This window comes from Rissa tridactyla, chromosome 1 (genome assembly GCF_028500815.1).
Source record: "Rissa tridactyla isolate bRisTri1 chromosome 1, bRisTri1.patW.cur.20221130, whole genome shotgun sequence".
Lineage (NCBI taxonomy): Eukaryota > Metazoa > Chordata > Aves > Charadriiformes > Laridae > Rissa > Rissa tridactyla.
The window spans coordinates 167,182,812-167,208,495 of record NC_071466.1 but is presented as its reverse complement, the minus strand read 5'-3'; the positions used below and the strand labels follow the sequence as shown (position 1 = coordinate 167,208,495).

General features: G+C 40.9%; 2 protein-coding genes across 3 annotated transcripts in view; one reads left to right on the top strand and one right to left on the bottom strand.

Moving 5' to 3' along the window:
- The window catches only part of BLTP3B (bridge-like lipid transfer protein family member 3B), a 58,029-nt gene extending 50,687 nt beyond the window's left edge, over positions 1 to 7,342 (bottom strand). For both annotated transcript variants that reach the window (XM_054219424.1, XM_054219416.1), the window contains exon 1: positions 7,135 to 7,342. Coding sequence is in view for 1 of the 2 variants with exons in the window: in XM_054219416.1 (XP_054075391.1) it covers positions 7,135 to 7,178 (44 nt within the window). In the remaining variant the exon portion in view is untranslated. The remainder of the gene's footprint in view (positions 1 to 7,134) is intronic.
- A 6,885-nt stretch (positions 7,343 to 14,227) lies between these two features.
- ACTR6 (actin related protein 6) lies at positions 14,228 to 23,666 on the top strand. Its single transcript, XM_054183594.1, has 11 exons — positions 14,228 to 14,368; positions 14,949 to 15,066; positions 16,798 to 16,866; positions 18,200 to 18,323; positions 19,131 to 19,266; positions 19,357 to 19,413; positions 20,117 to 20,215; positions 20,399 to 20,477; positions 21,195 to 21,366; positions 22,291 to 22,429; positions 23,212 to 23,666. Exons 1-11 carry the CDS (start codon positions 14,301 to 14,303, stop codon positions 23,339 to 23,341), a joined length of 1,191 nt encoding a protein of 396 aa, XP_054039569.1. The 5' UTR covers positions 14,228 to 14,300; the 3' UTR covers positions 23,342 to 23,666.
- Positions 23,667 to 25,684: the final 2,018 nt, after the last annotated feature.

Sequence of the window (25,684 nt, the reverse complement as noted above, 5' to 3'; positions counted from 1 at the left end):
TTTCCTATTCATTCTCCTCTCAACTTCACCTATTCAAAACCCACACTAAAGAAACATGACTCTACAGACGTAAGGGAACAGGACTTCTTGGATTTGTTTTTGTATTTGGGGTGGTTGCTACAGAGACCTGCACACATTTGACATTCTGATTTTGCAGGCTATGAAATTTTAGTACATTAAGCTTCTCAAAAACTAAAAATTAGAATCTTTAATTTGGCAAACCATGTGGTAATTTTAAAAAAAAAAAAAAAAGAAATTTTTTGTTAACTGTCTTCACTTTGAAAAGATGCCTCAGCCTAAACATAATTCATTCCTACACTTTTGCCCATTGGGGTACAATAAAATCCAGGCATTTGGACAGTGCCCTTGGCAGGCAGTTTGCCAGGATATTTGAACAACGTGTAGGAGATTTATCACTGAAGTGAATTACAGATACCTATTTACAAATTATTCTTTTTCTCAGGCCTCCAGCAATACGAGCAACTACAACATGAAAATTGTTCCAGAATTAAACAACCATGTAACTTCCAGATTCCTGGATAGCTGGATCCCAAAGTTGCTTCCTTGGGAGTCAGGTTAACAGAAGAAACCAACTTCTGAGAAAATAAAAGCTCTGGTATTCTTAAGCTATACGGCAAGCTGCATGGCAGAGCTGCCACAAAATCTGTGCTGGGGGCACACTTCACAGAGCAAGGCTCCTATGCCGACGCAAGGGAGCCTGGAAGTATTAAAAGCCACAGCTTGAGTTGAAGTTCTTTTCTTACTTTCCTCTCCTGTTACTTCTCATGAAAAGAGGAGAGAATGAAGAGATCTGAATCTTGGTAGGCATCAGCTCCACAAAGGCATACAGAAGAACTCCTGTGGGAGCTACCAGATTGAGAAACCTGGGTTTCCGCACAAGTAGCTGAAACTTAGATATGTTGTGTAATTACTTGTTAACAATTATTCTCATGATTTGCAAAAAATCTGTAAAACACATCACTTCATGTAAACCTTTCTCATTCCATTAATGTTTCATCAGAACTTACCTAATCTCCTTTGTCCAATTTGCTTGTAGAAAGCAGAAAATAAAACAAAATACGCTTTAACAAGCGCCTCTCAAAGTTATTTAGTACATACTTTTATATCTCTTTGATATATAAAAAAAAAACCACCAAAACACCAAGACTTCAGCAGGAGAAATACCAAATTTTAAAAGAATTGTACCTGTGGGCTTTGTTTTGATTCTTACATGCTCCGTAATCATTTGAATACAAGACACAATTTTATTCCTCACAGGCTTTATTTAAATATCTTTTTTCCACGAGAATGCTTCACACTAGCATATCAGCTACTTGAACACAAAGTCATCTTCAACATCATTTTCATTCTGAAACTTATTTCCCAGTAAAAGTATTCTAAGAATCGTTTAAAGAAAACAATTGCATACTATACAACTAAAATGCTGATGATCAATTCCTGGTGATTCTGATTTATTATGTAGGTATAAGAGTTGTCTGACTTCAACAAAGCCTCAGCAGAACTTGAATTGTAGAAATAAAATGTCTGCAGAATCAGCACCCAGATTTATAATAGATTTGCAAAAATAATGTAAACCAAACTGAAAACTATAAGTCAAATTCTGTGAGGTTATTTTATTAACCCAAATGCTACTGAAAGCTTAAGAGAACTTTCTGAGATGTAACATAAGATTTAATATTAAATCTTACTAAATGTCATGATTAAGAATTCTATCAGCAAATACATTATTGCTGGTTTATATCCAAAATACCTTTATAACTTCATAAAGCACCTCAGCAATTTCAGTTTGGCCTTTTGGAAGATGTTCTGTTACAGAAGCTTAAAATGCAATATGACGCATGAAGCTACTAACAGAAATAAAAGTGAAAGGTTTTTATTTTTGTTGAAAAAAGCATTTATTGATTCCTTTTTGCTCATCAGAACACTACCAACACATTCACACAGACAAAAGTCTCCACTTACATACAAAAAGTATTGAATTTCAAACATAAGGGAATTTAAGAAATACAGGATTACAATGAAACTTTAAATTGCTCTTTCTCCTTATTCTTTTCTGCCGTCTCAAGCAGTTCTGCTTTACTACCTGTCCTTTTTCAGACTCGTTCTTTCACTTGGTGCACCAGCCTTTGTTTATGACAGGCATTACGCTCACGCTTCCCATAAGCATTCAGATTCAACGTAGATTCATTCAGAATAATGTAGACTGTTACATCTACATGGTGTTTTACAATTTTCCCACACACTACACAAGCCAATAAAGTCGGTTACATGGAATACACTCTGTAAAATCTTCAGTACAAAGAAAGAGAGGAGCTGTTTTATGCTTCTTCTAGGAAAAGTACATACTTTGTGTTCTTTGACTGGCTAAAAGAATTGGATAACTTTCACAAAACTAGAGTGACATAGACGTGGAACACACAAAACTGAAAAGAAGCAAAAATTCTACTTCCTTTGCTACCAGGACAAGTTTCAAAGTTCATCCAAACAATTTTGGTCATTTAGTTACAGGAAGGAACGTGCCCATTCTGGCCAAATAAAGGAGTTATATTCGTAGATCCTAAAAGGAGTCACTTCAGATCTCTCGCAATGGCAACATCCCTCACCAAACAGGCATGTCTTACTGGTATAAAAGCAGGGTGATAGGCAGCTCAAATATTTAGGTAGGACGTGTATCGATGAAGTTGTACCAGATGATGTAGAATATCACTGCTTATAGCAGGATCGGCTGATTCCCGATATCCATACAATTAGCATGATATTCTTTGTAAAACTAATCTTCATACGTATTTTAGAATGATTTCCCAACTGTGAGGTGAAAAAAATTGACACAAAGTTTACTGAAATTTTCTTTTATTGAAATCTGAGTATTTTTACATCTATTGCTTCAGGTGAGCAAAAGCAGAGAAAGTCTAAGTTCACGCAGAACATTAACTAATGACACACACTGAAAACAATCTGGGTTTCTGCCATACCAAACACTTTTAGACCTCTTACTGTTTTCTTTGTGAAAACAGCAAATAAGATTCAAACAAAGAACGGGATTTTTGAAGTTGAAGTATGTGTTATCATTGGTAAACTTAAGAGTTAATATCTAATTGAGACGAGGAATGTCATATTCAGTGAGGCTAGTTAACTCAAGGTAGAGGCAAAGTTTGCAAGCTTTCCTTCATGCTTCTTAGATGTATTTTGATAAACAAAACTGTTTTTCACAGAAAGGCAGGAATATTGCAGATACTTACACAGAAGACTCAGACCACTCATTAGCTAGAAAGGGAATTTCAGTCAATGATACTAAGAGCCAAAACCAAAAACAACCTGCAAAAGCCCTTATTCAAGTCTGTGTAAGTAATATCTGATCTCTGTTGATAGCTTGGATCCAAACAATTCAAGATTCAAATCCCTATGGTGTAGATGATTCCCCTATAACCACAGAGAGTGTAATAATTGTGTTCCTACTATTGTGAACTTGCGTAGTGCAATCTAGAGCCCTTCTAAAAAACTTTAACACCATTGTTTTACACACTTGTCTACAAAGTCTAACTGAGGAAAAAGAAGTAACACCAAAGGGTATCTGCTGTTATCATAGCAAAGCAGTGCACAGAAAACCTTGCAAGAAAAGGTGCTGTGCAACACGAAACCTCTCACTCGTGAATAATGTAACAGCACATATGAAGATTCAACTCAAGTTTAAGTTCACTGGGGAAGACCTGGACAGTAAGACCACATGATCCCAACACTACACAGAAGACTCCAAAGCACAGTGTCTCATTCCTACTTTTGTAAAGGATAATGCCACTCTCCAGATACTTGTTTCATTTTAGGGCATGTGTATTACAAAATAAAGACGTTCCACCATCGGCATTCACAAAATACACACACAACACAATATGGAGCTGACAAAAATTCAAGCCTCCAAATGACCAGCTCATCTCTTCAGCTTAGCAGTTAGCATTTGGTTTCATATCCTATGCCAAGCACCACATAATCCGAAGAACAAAAAAAAAAAAAAAAAAAAAAAAAGTATTTTCTGCCCCTCCCCTCCCTCCTTATTTTCTTCCACAGCCTTGGAGATGAGCAACGCATATTGAAGGCAGAGGACATAGCTTATGTTTTAAAAGTTTTTAAAAGAGTCTGAGAAAGCTAAAAACTCATCACCACATCCTGACATTAAGATACATGTTTCTTACAAGCCGAGTAAATAAACTCTGCTACTTTCACTGTTCTTAAGCTGTAACACAGCAATAAGAAAAACCTTTTAGAAAGGTAAAAAGTCATTTAGATACCAAAACTGTTCCAAAATGCAGTTTGGGTCATCTTCTTGTTCTCAGACCTTAAGGACTCATATCCGGTTAAAAATTTCCCTAGCTAACAAATGTAGAATGATAAGGCTCCTTCACAACACCAGTGTCTGTATCAGCATATCTAAAAGCACTGTAAATTGCTAAATGGAAACTATACTGCTGAATGACACAACGCTTTTAAATTTGCATATACAGTATCTAGATTATAAGAAAGTTGAAAATTGCTAACACATGAGTAACAGATATTGCAGCAATCTTCATAACAAATATTGCTAAATCAATGATGATTTGGAGGAGCTGGACAAGATGACCCCCAGAGATCCCTTCCAACCTCAACCATTCAGCAATTCTGTGATTTGTGGCAAAAAAAGTACTTCTCTGTAACTGAAGGTACAAGTTCATATCTTCTGTTTGTTCTCTGAAGTACATATTAGATTTGGCTTTGTTCAAACATAAAAGAGAAACACAGTCATCAAAACTGAAAGTAAATCGAGATCACAGGACAATTCTTTCCACTATTCCTTTATTATATATAGGCTTCAAGTACATTTTAATCTTGCCACTTACACCCGCTTTGCTGAAGATGACAAACAGGCATCAGTTTTGAGGAACTATGAAAATTGTAGAACAGGAACCAATATAGTAATAGAATACAAAGTGAAAGTGTCCTTTGGCACCCTCTGTATTACAGGAAATTCCTTATGTATTTGGCTCCAGACTGAAATAAAACACTGTGTGAAGCCTACCTTAACCACGTTCTTATAAAACATATTAAAGAAAATCCTGAAATAAAGAACAACATTATCGCTTTTGTTGAAAAGCCAAGTTCCTGAAATGTAAAAAGCCACCAGATTTACAGGTGCTTGTGTCACCTGAATTCTATTTTCTTGTGTAACCAACTTCTGCAACCACTGAAGCACCAGTTCTGCAGGGAGAAAAGATACTATCTGATCATGTGATTAAGAACACCCATAATAAGGGACTTAATAATAACACTGCCTATATTTTAGGCAGCAAACACACTCTTTTAATGTCAACATAGTGTGGATCATGAGACTCAACTTCAACCTGCAAACCTCGGATTGTTAGATATATCCCACAAGCTTTTTAAAAATGATGAAACTTGTCACAATCGATTGACACAGTCTTACTGAATAAGCATTATCACATCACTCAAGAAAGCAAACACAGATTTATCAACATTAAAAGATACTTAATTCTCACCTAGGTTTATTTGAAAAAAATAGACAAAACCCAGCTCATGTCACTCATGCCCAGTTGCTAGACACATTTTAGACTTTAACCTGTAGCACAGAGATTAGAGTTCACTTCTCTTTACACACAGCTTGCTAAACAGCACTATAGAAAGTGAGCTGTTATCAGTCAATTAAGTCCAGTGATTCCATGCACATTTCTGCTCAGAAAACTGACTCCAGGCTGATGACATCTTCATGTTGCATTTCCATTCTCACAGTGCTCAGTTATTTTCATGGGAAGACAAGATTTCTTTACCAGCCTTCCCAGCTACAAAACTCATGAGCAAGGTGGGAGAAAAAAAATATTCTATTACATCATCTTCAGTGGATAGATAGCAAAGGATTTGGAATGAGAATTTTGTTTTCCTTGTGCATCACCAACAGATTAGTCAAACGACAATCTGTCCTTTCATTTGATTCTATTTATTAGCACGGATTAAAATAAATACCTTTCAGAAATACCACACAAAATTAGAATAAAACATTTTGAAAAAATGAGCAAATAAGGAATATTTCAGGTTATATTTTTTAATTTACAAAAGTAAGCTCTGAAGAACAACAACGCTGTGGTATCATGACAAATCAAGTACCTAATAGGTTTTCCTCTCTCTTTGGGAGAATCGTAATGTGGCTTTTTGAAATCGTATCAATCAAACTGTGTACTTTCTGCAGTTTTTCCCTCCTTTTCTCCACACTGACAGCTACATTTTTCAGTAGGGTGGGGTTTTTTTGTTTGTTTGTTTTAACCCACGAAGCATGTTAGATACGATTCCAGTCACCCAGAAAACGCTGAACTTATTTCATCCTTTGCCGAGCACCGGAACGAGCATCTCTTTTGTTACCCGGCCTCACCTGCGGCTGCCACAGCTGGGATGTCGCCAGCAGACCTGCAAGGGCACAGGCCGGGCTCCCACAGCCCCCGCCACCACCAAGCCAAAGGGTGTAAACCCCCCCCGCCGCCGCCGCCTCTGAATTAGGACGGGGTTGGGGACTTTTTCCCCCCTTTCTTTTCCGCGCTCCCCCTCGCACACCTTCTCGCCCCCCGCGGGCTGCCCTGGGGGCGCCCCGCGGCCCCCGTCAGCGCCCTCACCGAGGGGCTGGGCCGCCGCCTCCCAGGGAAGCGGGGGGGACGCGGGCCCACTGCCGCGGCAGCCCCCGCCCGGCTCCGCTCCGCTGCGCGGCGGGCCGCGGGGGCGGCCAGCGTCTGCCCGGCGGGGAGGCGACCGGAGCCCGGCGGTGACTCACTCGGTGACTCCCGTCTGCGCCAGGCAAGACCGGAGCCCCCTCCTCGCCTCAGGCGAGCGCCTGCGCGCCGCCGGGCACCGAGCGAGGGGGCTAGGGGCCATTCAGGCGGCTGTCACCGCCGGCCGCCCCCTCCGCCTCCGCACAGTCACCCCGAGGAAGGGGCTCCCGCTCCACGCTCCGCGGGCTGAATAAAGCCCGGTCCCCCCAGCCCCGCAGAGGGCGCCGGGGGCCGCTCTCCGCCCGGAGCCGGGAGCTGCCGCCGCCCCCCTACACACCCCGCCGTCTCCCCCGGGGCACGGCGCCCCACTGACCTGGAGAGATGCTTCAGGATCTGCTTCTTGATGATCCCCGCCATGGTGTCTACCGGCCCGCGCCCCTCACGACGACCGGCCGGGACCGGGGACGCGCCTCATCCCTCCGCCTCCCCCTGCCCGAGGCGGGGAGAGCGCCGGGAGCGGAGCCGCTGCCGCCGCTCGCCCTCACTCGGCACCCGCCGCCATCTTGGCTGCAGCATCGCCTAGTGACGGGGGGCGGGGGCGGCGGCGGGGCGGGCACGGGGAGGGTCGGAACCGGAGCCACCGCCCCGAGCGGGGAGCGGCAGCGCCGGGCGAGGCGGAGGCGGGTCACCTGCTCCCCTCAGCCTGCAGACCCCCGGGAAGGGACCGCCCCCGCTGCCCGCCGCAGCCGGCGTCCGCCTGCTAAGCGCCGTCGTCCCACCCCTCAGCGCCCGCAGCCTCTGCCCTGCCCGGGCCGGGCCGCCGCCTTTTCTCCGCCTGCTGCTTCTTTCCTCCCTCTTCAGCCTCCCGATCTGCAAAACTCTTTGCCAGCGCCAGTGTCCCTGCCTGTGGCTCCATGCCTCAGCCCGCCCGTGGAGCGCGTCCCTCGTGGGCCCGGCCTCTGCCTCCCCTCAGAGCCCCGCAGGCCGTGTGACCGGCACCGGTTGTTGCTGTTGTTGAAAATCTGTTACAAAGTGCCACTAAAAGGTGTTATGTCTAACAAAACCAACAACAACAAAAAAGGATCTAATAGGTAGCAAGAATTTCTCTTGATAAAATGTGTATTACCTACCTGCGCTAATACTTGGTGTTAATAGCTGCACCTCACGCTCTTCCTCAGCGTTGGAGCTGGCAGAGCTCATTCACAGAAGCAATATTTTAGGTTACTTTAAATTTTTAAGGTAAACTCCACTACTCTAGCTCTTTCACAATAAATTCACCTTGCTTAGCCAAGTGAGACATCTATCCTTTTATAAAAGTGATCACTCTTTTAGAAGTGATACTCATTCCCAGCTACAAAAAGCAATTCTCAAATTTGTTTCCACCTGGCAACCCCAAAACCATCCCAAAATGATGCCCCAAGCAAGGAAACAACCCCACAAGCAACAAATTTGACCCTGCTATCTCATCTTCCAGAATGGAAGAGTTGCTCAGGCAGCAAACCCTGCCCGAACAGCTGCCACCCTTCTCCCGGGCCAGATCCTGGGGCCCAGCTGAGATCCAGAACGGCTGCTGCTCCTACAGCATTTGGAGAAGAAAAGCTTACTGACAAACACTTACAATAGTATGACAATAAATTCATATGCATGTACTCATCTAGAATATTTCCCTTACCCCAGGTTTCTCAGCAATTACTCAAATGCCCAGACTTGTACAATCAGGTTGTTCTCCAGGTGCTTACATTTCAGTGGGTATCTTTTGCAAGTATAAAGCCCACAGATTATTTTAATTTTGAGAGAATAGCTTCTCATGCTGTAGCAAAAATTCCAAGTCGGTTAAAAAAAATAAATGTCCTGTAATAGTTTTGTTCCTCTCTTCTGGGGCTCCCTCGTTCAGAAAAGATATCTTGAAGAATTTCAGTGGTAGGCCACCGAGTACCCTAAACAGTAGTATTAACTGGAAAAAGAAAAAAATTAACAGTTGTAAAACTAACAAGATTTTCAGATGTGACCTCTGTCTGAAGGCTTGCTGGCTCTACAATATAGTCTAGAGCTGCAGAGGAAAGACATCAGATACTATTTTCTTTGCTGCTCATATACATAACTGATTAATAATTTATATGCAATGGACCAAAACCCCAAGGACCTTTAAGTCGGAACTATGAAGCAGTAACAGATGAAAGGTCGGGAGATGAACATTTTCAATTGATTTTTCCAGGCATTTAAAAATCAGTCAGTTGTGTAATACTGACATAATTATATTCTTTAAAGAGATTTCTAAAGTGGGAATGAGCTGTGTATGAAGCTAACACTTTTATTCCTGTTTTAAGATCAATTTTCTGAACCAGAAAAAATTCTACCAGTATCTTGGAGAAACAGTGTTCATCATAACGATGGATTAGCTTCTCATCAAGAAAGAAAATACGAGGGGCAAGGAAAGCAGGACTCATGCTGTGTGTTCCCTTTCAAGTGTCCTGCAAGATTGTAGCTCTGGCAGAAAAGGGAAAGTCCAGAGGCTCTTCATTAATGTCAAACTGGAAAGCATTCTGCCTGTCCAGCAGGGTTCATCTGAATTGTGACCTCATGTTCTCTCCCATCTGGTGCACACTAAACGGAGGAATGGAGGAAGATGCAAAGATCAACTCCCCCCCCCCCCCCCCCAGGGAACTAGAAGAACATGTGATAAGGAGCCCAGCTTATCCCTTGGTTTGAGCAGAGTATCTGACACTTCATTTTACGGCCTGATGCAAATTAATACCAGGATAACCCCAGACTATGTTTATTAAGACTTTGGGCTGATTCTCCTAATCACAGTCCCACGTTTGCAGACAGATGAATTTCTGCTATCATGTTCATGATAGTTAGACCACCGCTACGTGAAGATGGTGCTTGACAGAAATTCCCAAAGACTGACTCCTGTTCTGAACAAAGCAAGGAAACCATTTACGAAGAAAATTGTGAGTGTCATCAGCTGTCACCTTAATATGATAACCACAAAGAGGAAAGAGTGGCTTAGCCTTCCTGACTGCTTTGCACTTATAAACATTGCTATGTAGGATTTCTTCATCTAGTAACCAAGGCTCTTTGCTCTTGATTTATCAAAATTACTCCCTATCCAGTGAGGAGAAACTGCGTCACAGGAGAAGAAAAGGAGGAGTGGCTCTAGCGGCAGATCATCACATGTATTGCTGTAGGTGTTGCTGATCTGGGTCCTGCTGATCTGGACCCTGACCCAACGACTTTTCACCTTGACTTCAGATCTGTGTGGTCACCACGGACCTCCCTGGTGATCCCTGGGCTATTTCTGGCCCTTGTTCACCCCACCAGACCTAATCCTGACCCTGACCTGAGGATTAACTTCTGTGCTTGACCTCAGACCTGCTTCATCTTCAGACACTTGACTGATGACTTCCCCTCAACTACCTGCCCTGCTCCCTGGCTGGCATGGTGGGACAGGCCTTGGCTGGCATGGTCCTGCCTTGCTGGCCACAGTATCCCACTCAGCTCCTGGCTTCCCTCCCTTATGGAGCAGCTGGCACTCAAGTCACCAAGAAAGAACCCCGCTCATGAGCGTACCCAGGATACTAAAATGATCTCAAAGAAGATTTTTGGCTTATATTCACCACAGGTAATTTCTAGGGCCTATTTGTGAACTCTTTCCATTCAGTCAAAGACCCAAGAACCCAAGGATGTACGGAGTTTCCCATCAGGCAGTCATCTCATCCACCAGCCTGCCCTTCGCCATCACCTAGACAAAGAAAGGTGCGTGGGGGTTCTGTTTATGGATGCTAAATCCAGGATAACGTTACCCTGTGTCAGGGTTAAAGATTGCAATAATGTCTTCCTCGGGGATAACTTTCTTTGGATGCTCTAAACAACCTGCTAATTCTGTAGTTGGCACTGTTTGATCATGCTGAGGCTGCACGTGCCTGCAGAGCAGAGCAAATAAGCAGCTGTGTGCTTTGTATAGGGTGTGGAGATGGAGTTTGACTTTTCATGTGGTCATGCGGGTTGCTTGAACTGCAAAAACAGGAATGGACTTGAGAGAAAAAACCAAAACACAATTAGAGCCCAAGCGACTTCAGAAATGTGAAAGTCACAGATTTAACAAAAATATTCTTTGGTTTTCCCATTAAATAAAGCAGTAGAAAATGTGGCAAAAGAACAAATAAAATGTGACCTAAGCATACTTGCAGAATGAGAAATTTGGCACGGCTTCATATGGATAATGCAAAAATAATGAAGGATTTGTCTTCAAATGCAGGTGTGCAAGGCTGAGTAAGTAGTCTGATGGGCCACTACTCAAAGAGCATCACAAAATAGCAATTCTAAGCTATTGTAAGGGGCAATGCACAAGGATTGCTACTATATGGACATTTAAAAGTCATATTTATGTGTCCTTGCTATGTTACCGACTTTGTTAGGTACTCTGTCAACAACAAAAAAACTATTATCAGAAGCGTCACTGCAATATATGGGTGAATATGTAAACAAACTCAATAAATACGTATGTGAGTTGGCCTCAGTTAGCAATGACAGTAAACATACCAACTTTAGTTCTGAGGGATTTTAAATATTTATGTATATTAACCACTACACATAAATCTAAGTGAACTGTTACTTGTCCTGTAGGTACTAAAAAAAAAGCAAAAGTAACTCTGAATTCAATACAAGTCATTAAATGAAAACAGATGAAATCTCACAGAGCCGGAGCTAGTATCTAGAAGACAAAAAATAATTAAATTCTGGCTTTCACCTTTAATCTCACACGACAAAAGTTAGCAGTAGCTAATATTTTTTTGTGTCTAAATTATACTTCTAAGAACTTTATATTATTAATATTAATAAAAGGACAAAGCAACAATTATGTAATTTTAAGAGTAATATCTTATGTTTTGTTGTAACACTGTGAATACTTAAAGCATTTGTCACAATTGTATGTTTTGTGTATTTTGGGTTTGGGGTTTTGATTACAAAACCAAAATTTACTATTACTATACCTGTCGGTGGGCAAAGAATGAGAACAACCAACAATTTACCAGTTCTTTAAAAGAATCCAGAAACCCCTGAACTGGAAAAACTGGCTTTTGATAATTCCTGTGACCTCTCCTCAAGAACCAAAGAATATATCTGCTAAAGCGGAGATTAAGGATGCTGTCCTTAAGAAACTGCTAAGCACATAAAGAGGATTGGTCTAAAATCAGATTGCCGTGCATTCCACTGAACATCCTAGCTCATGGAAAGACATTTGATATTTGTTAGTGTAAAGAGTAATCATGTAGAGTAGCAGTTTAATTTTTAAGGTCTGGTATTTCCAGGAAAGCCAATTGCATACAGATACAAAACTGTAATTCACTTCCTATTTTATTGGACAACAACAGAGATACCAGTGATGGTAGGGAAAGCGTATAAATAAAGCAAAATTCATCATAAAGACAAGTGCAAGATCCCGCACCCGGGACGACATAACCAAAGAGCCTGGTGCAGGCCAGGATCTGTGTGGTGGGGGGGAGCAGCCTTGCTGAAAGGGACCTGGGCGTGCTGGTGGACCATGAGCTGAACAGGAGCCAGCAGTGCGATGCTGCAGCAACGAAGGCAAATCTGCAGGGCCATTACTAGCAACGATAGAGATGTGATCAACCCACTCTGCTCGGTGCTCGTCAGGCCGTGCCCGGAGTACTGTTGTTACCAAAATCTGTAACGAAACTATCACTCTCCAAACCAGGTTTGTAGCTCAGAAAGCCAACGTTAGTTTATTTACAGCGCTGGGTGCGTGGGGGATTTCTCCTCCTATCATGCACACCCATCAGAACTCTCCCTGCGATTTTTATACACATTTTACAACATCCTTATAATGTACCGCCTACCTATATTTGATTGGTTAGTAATTTACATACAATTACACCATCAAGTTACAGCTACCACACATGCTCAAGGGAAGGGTCTTCACCTGGGCATGGGTCTTCTCGACCTACAGGCATGATTTTTAGTAGTATAATGAAGGTAGTTCAGCTTAGGACACTAAGAATTTTCACTTTCCTGACACGTTGGCTAAGCTTCCCAAAAACGTGTAGATCAGTACCATCCTCAAGGTCCTTATGCTGGATGTGCTTCCTTGAGAATGATACAATACTTGCCTCCCTTGATTAGGAGTTCTTTTCGTTAGCTCATGCTTGGTAAATTCAAGGATAGAATCCTCGTTATTCATGAAAATACACATAAGGCCTTTCAACACTAGTTACTAATAACATCTGAAGCAATATTTTGTACAACTATTTGCACATACTCAAGGGTCTCTGGTGGTTGACTAGGGGGAGATACCCTTACTCTTTTTACCTTTATTTGATCACGAGTTCAGCTAAAGTTCCATTTGTGGTCTGGCATTCTTATCACGCCAACTCAACAATGTGCTTCACGGTGTCATTGTATCCAGTTCTGGTCCCCACAATTCATGAAAGCCATGGACAGACTGGAAAGGGTCCAAATGAAGACCATGAAGATGATCAAAGAGCTGGAGAACCTGCCTGTGAGAAAGGATTGAGGGAGTCAAGTCTTTTCTTCCTTGAGAGGAGGCTCAGGGGGAGACCTTACCACAGTATTCCAGTACTCAAAAGCGTGGCTACAAAGAGGATAGAGGCTCTCCCTTCACAAGAAGATAAGGGGCAACGAGGAGAGGTTTCATTTTGATATAGGGATATTTTTTTATATAGCAAGAACAGTTAATCACGGAAACAACCTGCCTAGGGATGCAATGGAGTCCCCACCACTGGAGGTTTTCAAGCTGTATCTGGAGAGGGCACTAGGTCATCTCACCTCGGCTCCCCTTCCCAGCAGGTGGCCTTCTGAGGACCCTTCCAGCCTGGGCTGTTCTGTGGCTGTGTGATTCTATACAGGGGTGTGCTATTCCACACGGACTTAATAAAACACCTGGTCAGTGACGGCGAATATCAACAGCACTGTTTCTTATATCATTTATAATAAAAGTGTTAATTACATCACGCTTACAACAACATTAAAACAATGGTGATACACACCGGCGAAGGGCCCGCGTTCCCCAGGCTCTGGCGGTAACGGCCCGGTGCCCGCTGTGCCCCTGCCGTGTAGGGCGCGGCGCGACCCCCCCGCCGCCCCTCAGGGGTCGCCGCTGCCGCCAGAGGGCTGGGGCTGCCCGCAACCGCCCCCTCCCGCCGCCCGGGGGAGGCCGGGCTGCCCGCGCAGGCGCACCGGACCCGCAGGGAAGGGCAACGGCGCTGGACGTCGCGACGCCATGTCGTTTCCCCCCGCCCCTCTCGTTGGCGAGAGCCTCCGGGTCGCGCCCGACCAATAGGCCCCGCAGCTTATCCAGCGTCATCGGTGCCACGTGAGCGGCCGGCGTCTCGCACCAGCGGCGGGTGCGGTGCCGGAGGCGGTTCCCGCTGCACTCCTGCGTCCCGTCAGGCCACGCGCGGGCGCCGCTCCTCCGCTCTATGGTAACCATAGAGATCCACGGCGGTGGCGGATCAATACTGGGACGGCGGCGGCGGCCGTGGCGCCGTGGGGAACATGGCGACGCTGGTGCTGGATAACGGCGCCTACAACGCCAAGATCGGCTACAGCCACGCGAACGTCAGGTGAGGGGCCGGGGCGGGCCGGGGCGGGCGTTCCCTCATCGCTCCGCCGGTGCCCGGGCGCACGGGAGATCTCCCCTCCGCTCCCTCAGCCCCTCAGCGGAGAGCAGGGTCGCCAGCGCGCGTGCGCCGGCCGGAGAGCGGCCCGGCCTGTGGCCCCGCCCCTGCGGCGCGCGCAGGCCGGCCCGGCGGGACCGTTGAACCGTCAGTCCCGGGGAGTGGTGGGGCCTGGGCGGGGGACGGGACTTTGGTGCTGTGTGCAGGAGGGTTTGCCTTGGTTTGCCTTGGTTTGCCTTGGTTTGCCTTGGTTTGCCTTGGTTTGCCTTGGTTTGCCTTGGTTTGCCTTGGTTTGCCTTGGTTTGCCTTGGTTTGCCTTGGTTTGCCTTGGTTTGCCTTGGTTTGCCTCCTCTGCACCAGGGGCATCGGGAATTAGAGATTTCCCCTCATAACTGGCTCGAATGAAATGGATTAAGACCAAAGTGCATCAGCAAAAAATATTATTGAAAGTATATTATCTACTAAAGTAATGAGAAGGGATGTGTCTCGTATGGTGATGAATAGGAAACTTCCCGATCTCTTCCAGCGTTATTCCCAACTGTCAGTTCAGATCAAAGACTGCACGCTTGAAAACCTTCACGGCAAATCAACTGGATGAAATTAAAGATCCTTCTGGTCTCTTTTATATTCTCCCTTTTCAGAAAGTAAGTAAGACATCCTGAGTTTAACATTATAGTCAAATGTAAATTGTTATTTTCATATTCAAGGGAGTAATTTTCATACGATATGCCCCAGCTGCAGGGTATATGTAGTATCATACAAGAGTCACATTCAGCAGTGTCAAGTTTAACAATCATAGAATCATTTCAGTTGGAAAAGACCCTTAAGATCATCAAGTCTGACCGTAAAGCTAGCAATGCCAAGTCCACCACTAAACCATGTCCCCAGGTGCCAGATATACTCATATTCTCAATACCACTTCCCTGGGCAGCCTGTTCCAATGCTTGGTAACACTTCTGGTGGAGAAATTTTTTTTCCTAATATCCATCCTAAATCTCCCCTGGTGCAACTTGAGGCCACTTCCTCTTGCTGTATCACTTATTACTTGGGAGAAGAGACCCACACCCACCTCGCTACAACCTCCTTTCAGGTAGTTGTAGAAAGCAATAAGGTCTCCCCTCAGCCTCCTTTTCTCCAGGCTGAACAAAACCAGCTCCCTCAGCTGCTCCTCATAAGACTTGTACTCTAGACCCCTCACCAGCTTCACTGCCCTTCTCTGGGCACGCTCCAGCACCTCAATGTCTTTCTTGTACTGAGGCGCCCAAAACTGGACACAGGACGTGAGGTGCAGCCTCACCAGAGTTGAGTACAGGGGGACTGTCACTTCCCTAGTCCTGCTGGACACGCTATTCCTGATACGGGGCAGGATGCTGTTGGTCTTCTTGGCCACCTGGGCACACTGCTGTCTCATATTCACCGCCTGTTGACCAATACCCCCAGGTCCTTTTCCTCTGGGCAGCTTTCCAGCCACACTTCCCCAAGCCTGTAGCGCTGCATGGGGTTGTTGTGATACAAGTGCAGGACCCAGCACTTGGCCTTGTTGAACCATCGATCCAGCCTGTACAGATCTTTCTGTAGAGCCTTCCTACCCTCAAGCAGATCAACACTTCCACCCAACTTGGTGTGGTCTGTAAATTTACTGAGGATGCACTTGATCCCCTCATCCACATCATTGATAAAGATATTAATGAGAACCATCCCCAATACTGAGCCCTGGGGAACACCACTTGTGACCGGCCACCAACTGTATTTAACTCCATTCACCACAACTCTTTGGGCCCGGACATCCAGCCAGTTTTTTACTCAGCAAAGCGTACACCTGTCCAAGGCATGAGCAGACAATTTCTCCATGAGAATGCTGTGGAAAACGGTGTCAAAGGCTTCACAAAAGTCCAGGTAGACAACATCCTCAGCCTTTCCCTCATCCACTAAGCAGGTCACCTTGTCATAGAAGGAGGTCAGATTAGTCAAGGTTTCATAAACCCATGCTGACTGGGCGTGATCAGCTAGTTGTCCTGTACATGCCATGTGATGGCACGCAAGATGATGTGCTCCATAACCTTCCCCAGCACTGAGGTCAGACTGACAGGCTTCTGTCAAAGAGAATAATGTATATAGGAAACACAATTTACATTGTTTTTGTAGTGTAGCAGTTAACATATTGATAGGGGAATATTTGTAACATTCTTTATGTTATGTAATATTTACACATTAGCATAGAAATGTGAATTTAGACATTTTTACTCTCAAATTTCTTTATATTACCAGTCTATAAATCACTTGACATTTTTTGATTTCTAGTAATTGGTTAGGGGTTTTTTTTATGTATGATTTTATTTTCTAAATAGTGTAAATTTTTTTCTAAATTCCTACAGGGTTACTTGGTGAACTGGGATGTCCAGAGACAGGTTTGGGATTATCTTTTTGGAAAAGAAATGTACCAGGTAAGAGCTTTTTTTAATTACAGATTTTGTGTAGGTTAAATACTAACTAATGGAATTAACATAAGTACATCAAATATTACATAGAATTGGTGATCTTACTGTTATCTTTGAAAGTGCCTTCAATTTGAAATCACAGGGATTTATTTTTTTGCAAACTGAAGAAAATTTTTACTTTGAGCTCTGGTGTAGGAATTTAAAAAACTTTTAAATTTTTCAGTTTTGTGTGTATTCATACTAAGTTCCGTTCACACATGTTAAAAGACATTCACATCAATATAATTAAGAGTTCAAGTTAATAAAAAATGATAGCAATTATAGACAGATACAGTGTGGTTTAGAGATTAAGAAACTGTTGATGTAGAAGAGAATGATGAACTAGGTCAGTAGGCCAAAAGACGTACGCATTAAGTAACCATCTTTGGCTCACCATTTTCTGCCTATGGGTAAGTTGAATGTATAAAATATAAATATCTGATACTTAATTATTATTTATGACACAAGCTGGATTTAGCACAAGAAGTGTACTAAGGCTTCCCTTTTAATTTTTCATTTAAAAAACCAAAAGGTATTGTTATATACTCCGAAAGTTTTTGCTTTTTTGTAACTCCTAGGAGCCAGAATGGTGTCCTGAGAATGAAAGTAACGCCTCAAAATATCTTACTCTCCATACAGGAAAATATAGAATGTTGGCTTTTGATACTAGCTTCCATTTTAGTTTTGGTATTAGATTCAGTTTAGTCATGGTTGCGAGGAGAATTTAATTCTTTTTCATGAGTGAAGCCTATAGAGAGATGCAGCTGGTAATACACTTAGGGCCGTATCCAGTTTTGATTGAAATAACCCTCTGAAGTCCTCTCTAAAGGAGTTTGAGATATTAGTAAATGGAAAGTCCAGGATCTTTTGCTGGACTCATTAGAGGTGACTGCGAGTTTTATTATTGATTCTACATTGTGCAGGACTCTGGTGCAAGTGCTGAGCTGTTAAGAGACTTATCTTTCTGTAGTTGACAGGATTAGTGTAAAGTATCTTAGGTTAGTATGTAGTGTTCCTCTATGGATATCTCTTTAAAATGTTGGATACAGTTCTGCAGGAGCAGAATATGCACGAAGGTGTTCTCTTGTATTATGTTTTTACTCATTAATTTGATAAAGTTGTATCACTGCTCATGAAGTCTTTAACAAAACTAAAACTACTTAAGCCTAGTTTCTACAAACAGATACGGCAAGTGGTAACCATGTCTTGAGATTTACGATCTTCAACTGCTGCAAAATGTGGTAACGGAGTAATAATTTCTGAGTTTAGTGTAATGACAATCTTAATGTGTTTTTCATAGGTGGATTTTGTAGATACCAATATTATTATTACCGAACCTTATTTTAACTTCAGTTCAATTCAAGAATCCATGAATGAAATTCTATTTGAAGAATATCAATTTCAAGCAGTTCTTAGAGTAAATGGTGAGTCTGTTTCCTTATAGTTCGCATTTATATATTTTGAAGGTTAACCTTATAAATAAATAAATAAATATGCATGCATGCATACGCACACGCATGTATATAAAAGATAGTAAAGAAATTACTTTGTTTCCTTCCTGTCTCTTGAGTAATATGCTCCTACATGTACTCTAACTGGATTAAATTTTTTTTTTTTAAGAAATTCCAGCTATAACCTTATAGCACTTTCTTATGCGTGTCATGGTATATATTTAAAGGAAATCTGAGGAGAGTCAGGATGACAGAGGTAATGGATGGATTTTTAAACAGAATAGCATTTAAGAAAGTCCACCAAAGATTTGCATGAAGACTTTGATATCTCTCCTTTTTTTTGGGGGGGGTGGTGGTGGTGGTTTTTTTGCTTGGTTTTGTTTTGTATTAGCAAGTAAAATGCAGCATTACAATCATGAAATATATTGTATCTTACAGGGAAAGTGGAAATAACATCACAACCCTTCTGAAAGATAGTTGGACATAGAACACTCCTTTAGATAGGTTTGATAAATTGTGATGTGATCAGTCTGCTTGGACTTTAGGAAAGGAAACTGAACGTGGATTGTAATTCCTGAAAAAGAATAAATGGGGTCATATATGATACTTAATTTTATCCGCTGTCAAAATTAATTCATGTGTTGGCTGTAGTATTATGTTGCAAAGTCTTGGAAGTCTGTCAAAGGTATTTAAAATACAAAGCAAGTACACTTTCATATCAATGCAAATTCTAAAAGTGTATATTCATATAAAAATTAAATGAATTTTTCTGTATTTCAGCTGGAGCTCTTAGTGCGCATCGGTATTTCCGGGATAATCCATCTGAGCTGTGTTGTATCATTGTGGATAGCGGATACTCTTTTACACACATTGTACCTTATTGTAGAAGTAAAAAGAAAAAAGAGGCAATCATCAGGTAAACCGCAGTATATATTTTCTAGAAGAATTGTTTGCTGTGCCTGAAGTTAATAATGACAGAATTCCATGTGTTACTCCTTTTCTGTAGGATTAATGTTGGAGGAAAACTCTTAACCAACCATCTAAAGGAGATCATCTCTTACAGGTAAAGCATGCTGATCACCATCTTGTGACCTGGTATGAAATGAGCTAGATGTTTGTGGGGATATTCATACTGGTTCTGTGAATTTTAGATTAAATACTGTTTAAAGGAGAAGGGAATTTTTGTCTTATAAGCTGGTAGCTGCCATCTTGAGCTTAAGCTCAAGATGAATTAAGATGAGCTTAAGCTCTTTGAAGAATTAGGCTGTTAGTTTTTAAAGTGCCAGCACTTTTCAAATTGCTGAGGTTACCTGTGCATTCACAATTATCCAAGTCCTTACATGTTTTCTGAGATGTCTCAGTAGATCATCAGTAAGTTGGTTAACTGATTCTATCAATACCACAAATAAAATTCAATAGGATCAACTTTTCATTAGGATCCTTTTTAGCGTGGAACTTTATCTAGGTAAAGGTTTTTGCTAGTAGAACTAATTGCAGGATTATGGCTATGCTTGTTATGAAGACTTCGGGCAAATGCAGGTAGATGTTTGTATTTATTGAACTGTGAGAAAGGAAAACATTAAACTCCAGTAGGCCGGGAATGCTTTTGTAAATTGAATACAAGTGTTAAATATTGAGACAGTAGCTTTCTGCGATTTGAAAACTGTGGTTGCTCATTTCCAGCAGAAAACTGGAGAGTTTTCTGGACAGATGCTAAGACTTAATTATTCTCAAACTTCTGTGGTTTTGGTTTTTGTTTTTCACAGGCAGCTACATGTTATGGATGAAACGCATGTAATTAATCAAGTGAAAGAAGATGTGTGTTATGTTTCTCAAGACTTTTACAAGGACATGGACATCGCCAAGTACGTATACAATGGTACTACATGTAAAAGTTGGTATTTCTGAATAATTTGTACAAACAAATAAAACTATATTCTTAATCAGAAGATTTTCCAGTCAAGTCAAAGGAAGTCTTGTCAGTATAAAATAATTGGGATTTAGAACTTGTTCTTTATTCTGTTGTATTTTACTTTCTTCTCTTTCAGATTGAAAGGAGAGGAAAATACTGTAATGGTAGATTATGTTTTGCCAGACTTCAGCACAATCAAAAAGGGATTTTGTAAGGTAATGCTAGTATGGTTTTTGAAGTATTTTCTGGACTGTTCCCCTGCACAAGTCTAGTAGACACGTTAAAAAGACTTTTTTTTTTTCTAATGCTGTGTTGTAACTTCTTTCTGTGCTGTACATTAATTGGTAAAGATTTCCTTAGGAATTTGAGATGAAAATTGAATACTATTTTTTTCCAGCATAGCATTTTATGTTGTGTTATTTAGTACTTGTAGCTTTCTATGATTGTGCTCTGTCATACAACCTATCCACAGCGTTATTGCTGGTTTTTTTTTAAAGTTAAGTTGGAAAATGTTTTTTCTGCTTTGATACCTTTTTGTGAGTCTCTCTGAATTTCATTTAAATACCCTAATAGGTAGAAGGTTCAAAGTCATGTTATCGAAGAGCCTGAAAAGTCTTCATACCAATGAAGACAATTTAACAATTTATCTCGTTTACTGAGTTGGCCATAGTTTCAAAAGCAGTCCCAATATTTTAAGGCCAGTCTCACACATACCTGTTTTATTTTGTTTTAGGCAAAACTGCAGTTGATAAGAGCAAAGTCACTTCAGATTTAATACCAGAGTATGTATTATTCTTAAAAGATTTGCTGATAATACCACTTAACGTGGAAGATACTGCCTGCCACTGCAGTACATGAAAAAGATAAGCTGAATACTCTAGGATGCAATTTCTTTTCTTAAGCAGTGGCTACTATTCATGTCTTTATTTTAGCCAAGGGAAGAGATGGTGTTAAGTGGAAAATACAAGACTGGTGAGCAAATACTTCGTCTAGCAAATGAAAGATTTGCAGTTCCAGAAATACTCTTCCATCCTTCAGATATTGGTATTCAAGAGATGGGAATTCCTGAAGCCATTGTTTATTCTATTCAGAATTTACCTGAAGGTATAACCTACAAGTATTTTGAAAAGTGTGTGTGTGTTGTGTTGTTTGGGGATTTTTTTTGGTTTGGTTTTTTTGGTTTTGTTTGGTTTTTTTAAGTATCTAAAGTGTCTTAAGAAGCTAGTACTCTCAATATGCCAGTTACTAAGTTGTTGTGAACTGTTCTGTCTTCTGGTGTGTGTCATATGCTCTAGAACTGATTGTCTACAGGATTCTCTGTTAGGCAAACACAGGTTTGCGGTGATTCATTGATTGGTTTCTACTCTTGTTTCAGTTAATTGCTGTAGGCCTAATTCTTCTCAACATCCTTTTCTAGTGTGACCTATGTCTTTGACACTGATGATGGGATGTACTTGAAGTTAGTTTTAGCTGTGTTTTAAAATGGCTTTCTTTACTGGAAGAAGAGACAAATGAAACTGAAGAGAAAAATGAAACTGACCAAACTCAGTAATTTTAAGCATCAAAGTAGAAAACCTTTCTGACTGCTGTGTTTGTCAGAAGTAATAGTAAAGCTCTCAATTTATAGGTGATACGCATGAAATTAATGTTATTACAAAGAAGACTTTCATAGGTTTTATGATACCACATAAGTATCCCAGCATTCAGGCAATTATTTTGTACTCTTAAAAAAATCGTATCATTTACAATCCTTTTGAAAGAATGTCTTGGCAGACATGAAATTCAATAGACAATATAAGAAAACAGTAGTTATCAAAGCCAAATTCTAAAGGTCACGAAGAACAGAGGGTGATTGATCACTTTCTTGTATTTCTCAATAAAAACTATTTATCTGATGTGATCATTAGATGATCATAAAATTATTCTATGTGTATTTCTTACTTCTGTTCCAATTTATAAAAAATCGGGGAAAACCCCTTTAAATATATACGCAGTCTCTAACTGCAGATTTACTTATTTATTTTACAGAAATGCAGCCTCATTTCTTCAAGAACATAGTTCTGACTGGGGGAAACACCCTTTTTCCAGGCTTCAGAGATCGGGTTTATTCTGAAGTTCGCTGTCTTACTCCAACTGATTATGATGTTTCCGTTGTTCTTCCTGAAAAGTAAGTTCTAAACTGTACAGAACAAGCTTTGTCCTTCTAGCAGAACAAACTATAAAGTAGGATTTCTGTTGCTGATTAAAAAGATAGATTGAGTAAAGGGGTTAATTTAAATATTGAATGAACCAAAATTGTAAAAGAAGAATGCTTTAAATTGGCATATTTTCAGACAAACCAAATAAATTAGAGACCATCTGCTTCCCCTGTACTTCGGCTAATAAAGGTTAAGAATATATGTAAGTGTTTTCAGAATTACTTTTTATTGTAAACAGATAAGTAAGACTATATTAAGTGGTTACATAAGTATTCAATATTAGAGTTAAGTCTTTTACTTAGAAGAATTTTCAGCGTCTGGATGCTGCCATGTCATCATTAATGTAGTCGCTTCAGGGATTTGGGAGGGGTAACGTCTTGGCAGAGAGAGTATACAGTTGAGACAAAACAAGTATATCTTGAAAGTACAAAAAATCTTAAAGTACTATTAAAGAGTGTTTTTAAACATTATTAAAGAATCGTTATCTGTGCAAAGTAAATACAAAGACATCTCCATCTCTTGCCTTCTTCATACCAGCTTCCAAACAGGCACATGCTTTTTATAAAAAGCAAAGTCAGTTAGCCCCACTAAAATTTCAAACTTTGTCTCATAACTTGTCTGGAGCTGAATGGTTTGATTTGGCAATCAAAAGTATTTTTTTAATAGGTACGGCTAAATGAAGTCTTTGAAATCATCGCTGCATACTTCTATTTTAAATGAATGGCTAACAATAGCTTTGTTTGTTTTTCAGCCCTATTACTTATTCTTGGGAAGGTGGGAAGCTCATTTCTGAAAATGATGATTTTGAAGACATGGTAGTAACTAGAGAAGATTATGAAGAACACGGACACAATATCTGTGAAGAGAAATTTGATATATAGGTAGCATAGTTGGATATGTTGTTATTCCATTGTTTTACTCAGAATGGAACTCCTTGAACTACAACCTGCTTTCTGTCAGTTAGGATTGTGTTTTAGCTTTCCTGTATTTAAGTGGGTTGGGAAAAAATCATTTTCAGAGTTTAAAAATAAAGTTTTACAAGCCTGGTATGTTCATTGTCATTTCATTATGTTCTCATCTTTCACTGATAGCTTCATTGTATTCTTATTGCAGAAAACCTCAATGCATGAAGCAATAAAAATATTGAATGCTTCTACTGCTGTGACACTAATACATAGCAAGAAGAAATAAAGAGTTTTTATTTTATTTTTTTTTCAAAATTAATATTATTTTAACTCATGCAAGTGAGTATCTTTTTTACTTTGGACTGCCAGCTCATGGTGACTTTCCTCCAGTCTAACCTGCTGTAAGGAATGGGAGAGGGCCCTCCTCACTCCTGTTAATAGGTACCTGAGCCACTTAGGAGGCAGCTAGGGTATTAACACAGGAGAACACCACCTACAATTTCTGGGATACAGCTGCTGTATTACTCTGTGTAAGAAAATACAGGACACCACTAAGTCTAGTACACTATTCTGTTGATAGCCACATGTGCAGGCCCTTGTGTCTAACCTTTAGTTTTTTAAGTAACTGCTTCACAAAGTTATCAGTATACTTTAGCTGGGACTTAAAATTACGGAAATAGGCATGTTGTTCCCATAAAAGCAACAATGAATCTTTTCTTTGGTAGGAGGAATAGAAGTAAGCCTCCTTACTTTGTAGGTGGCATCACTTTTCTTTGATAAGACTGCACTGCAAAGCACCTCTAGACTAAACTCTTCACTCTGGAGATTTTATACTTCAAATACAAATTCATACTGGTAATTAATTCAATAGCTCTATGCTAGAAATCATAAATAGAAATGAGTGAAAGGGCCAAGTTTTCCTATCAGATAATTCTGTATCAAATAGTGTTAAAAAAGTGATAGACCTTCCTAAAGTCCAGTAAAACTTTCTTCATTTTGGAATGTAACTGAAAGCGTAACAATGAAAAACAGTAATTTGCAGTTCACCAAACTTGTTCTGTTCAGCAGGCCCTTAAATGTAAAATATCACATTTCTTTCAACAGAAGATTAGAAGTTTGTAGATCCTCCTGTTAGGGTAGGTGAATAAAATAGGGCTCTCAAGATCTCTTCCTTTCCATTGCAGAACTAGATCAATCTTGACTCATCCCATGAGCTGAAGGAAAGCACCTGGCAGCTATAAACTCCTGCTGTCCACTTCAAGCATTTCCTTGCCCTTTGATACCTGCTTCTACAGCCGCAGAGCTGTCTCTTCCCTATGAAAGCACTATTAAAGGATAGACTGATTCACCGCTTTTTATACAATGTTTTATTATCATCTTTAAATTATCACAAGAAAATTCTAATCAAGTCACAAAGTGCAAGAACTTGTTTTTTTAAAAACAATTTTTCCCAAAACAATTCCCAGTTACTCTAGCCTACAAATTACCATGTCGTCACCTCTCCCTCTTACCCAGTTCAGTATTTTGAGTGAGACCCAGTAAAGGGACTGAAAAGAGAGAGAACGAAAACCAAACTAAAAGCCCCTTCTCCCACTACTCAACACCAGAAGCACTTAATCTGGAAATACCTTCCTGTTTACAATTCTCAATAACCTACTTCTGTACGTGCTCCCTCTTCTGGGAGAACGATGAAAACCCCAACACGGGGCTAGAAAAAAGAATATGCGGCCCTGTAGTCTAGCAATTAGGCATTCACCTCCGAAAGGTGAAACTTGGTCCTTCCTCCTCCTCCAGAAATTGTTTTACACTGGACAGTCACCATTAAATAACAAGTGCATAAACAGGGACACACGGACAGATTTCAACTATATTCCCTGACTTCTAATAGGGCCAGGTCACTTAAATAAGGCCACTTGAAATATGCAAATTAACACAACCTATTACCTATACACATAGTTGATTATATCTAACAGTGTAACCATTCCAATTTATAAAAGAAAAGAAAACAACATTTGTTTTCAGAAAGCTTTGGTATCTTGGTAACTTTGACCACGTTTTAAGAGCAGCTGAGGATGTAGATACCTAAAGAACCATATTCACAAGAGAAAAAATCCAAACATGGTCATAGCGGAGCTAGTCCAGCCAAGGGACCACGAAAATGATAACAGATTGGAGCATCTGTCATACAAGGATGAGGCTGAAAGGCCTGCGATTGTATACCCTTGAGAAGAAAAGGCTCAGGGCAGGGAATAAAGACAACTGAGCCAGGCACTGCCCAGTGAAAGGACAGGAGGCAAAAAACACAAGAAATTCTACCTA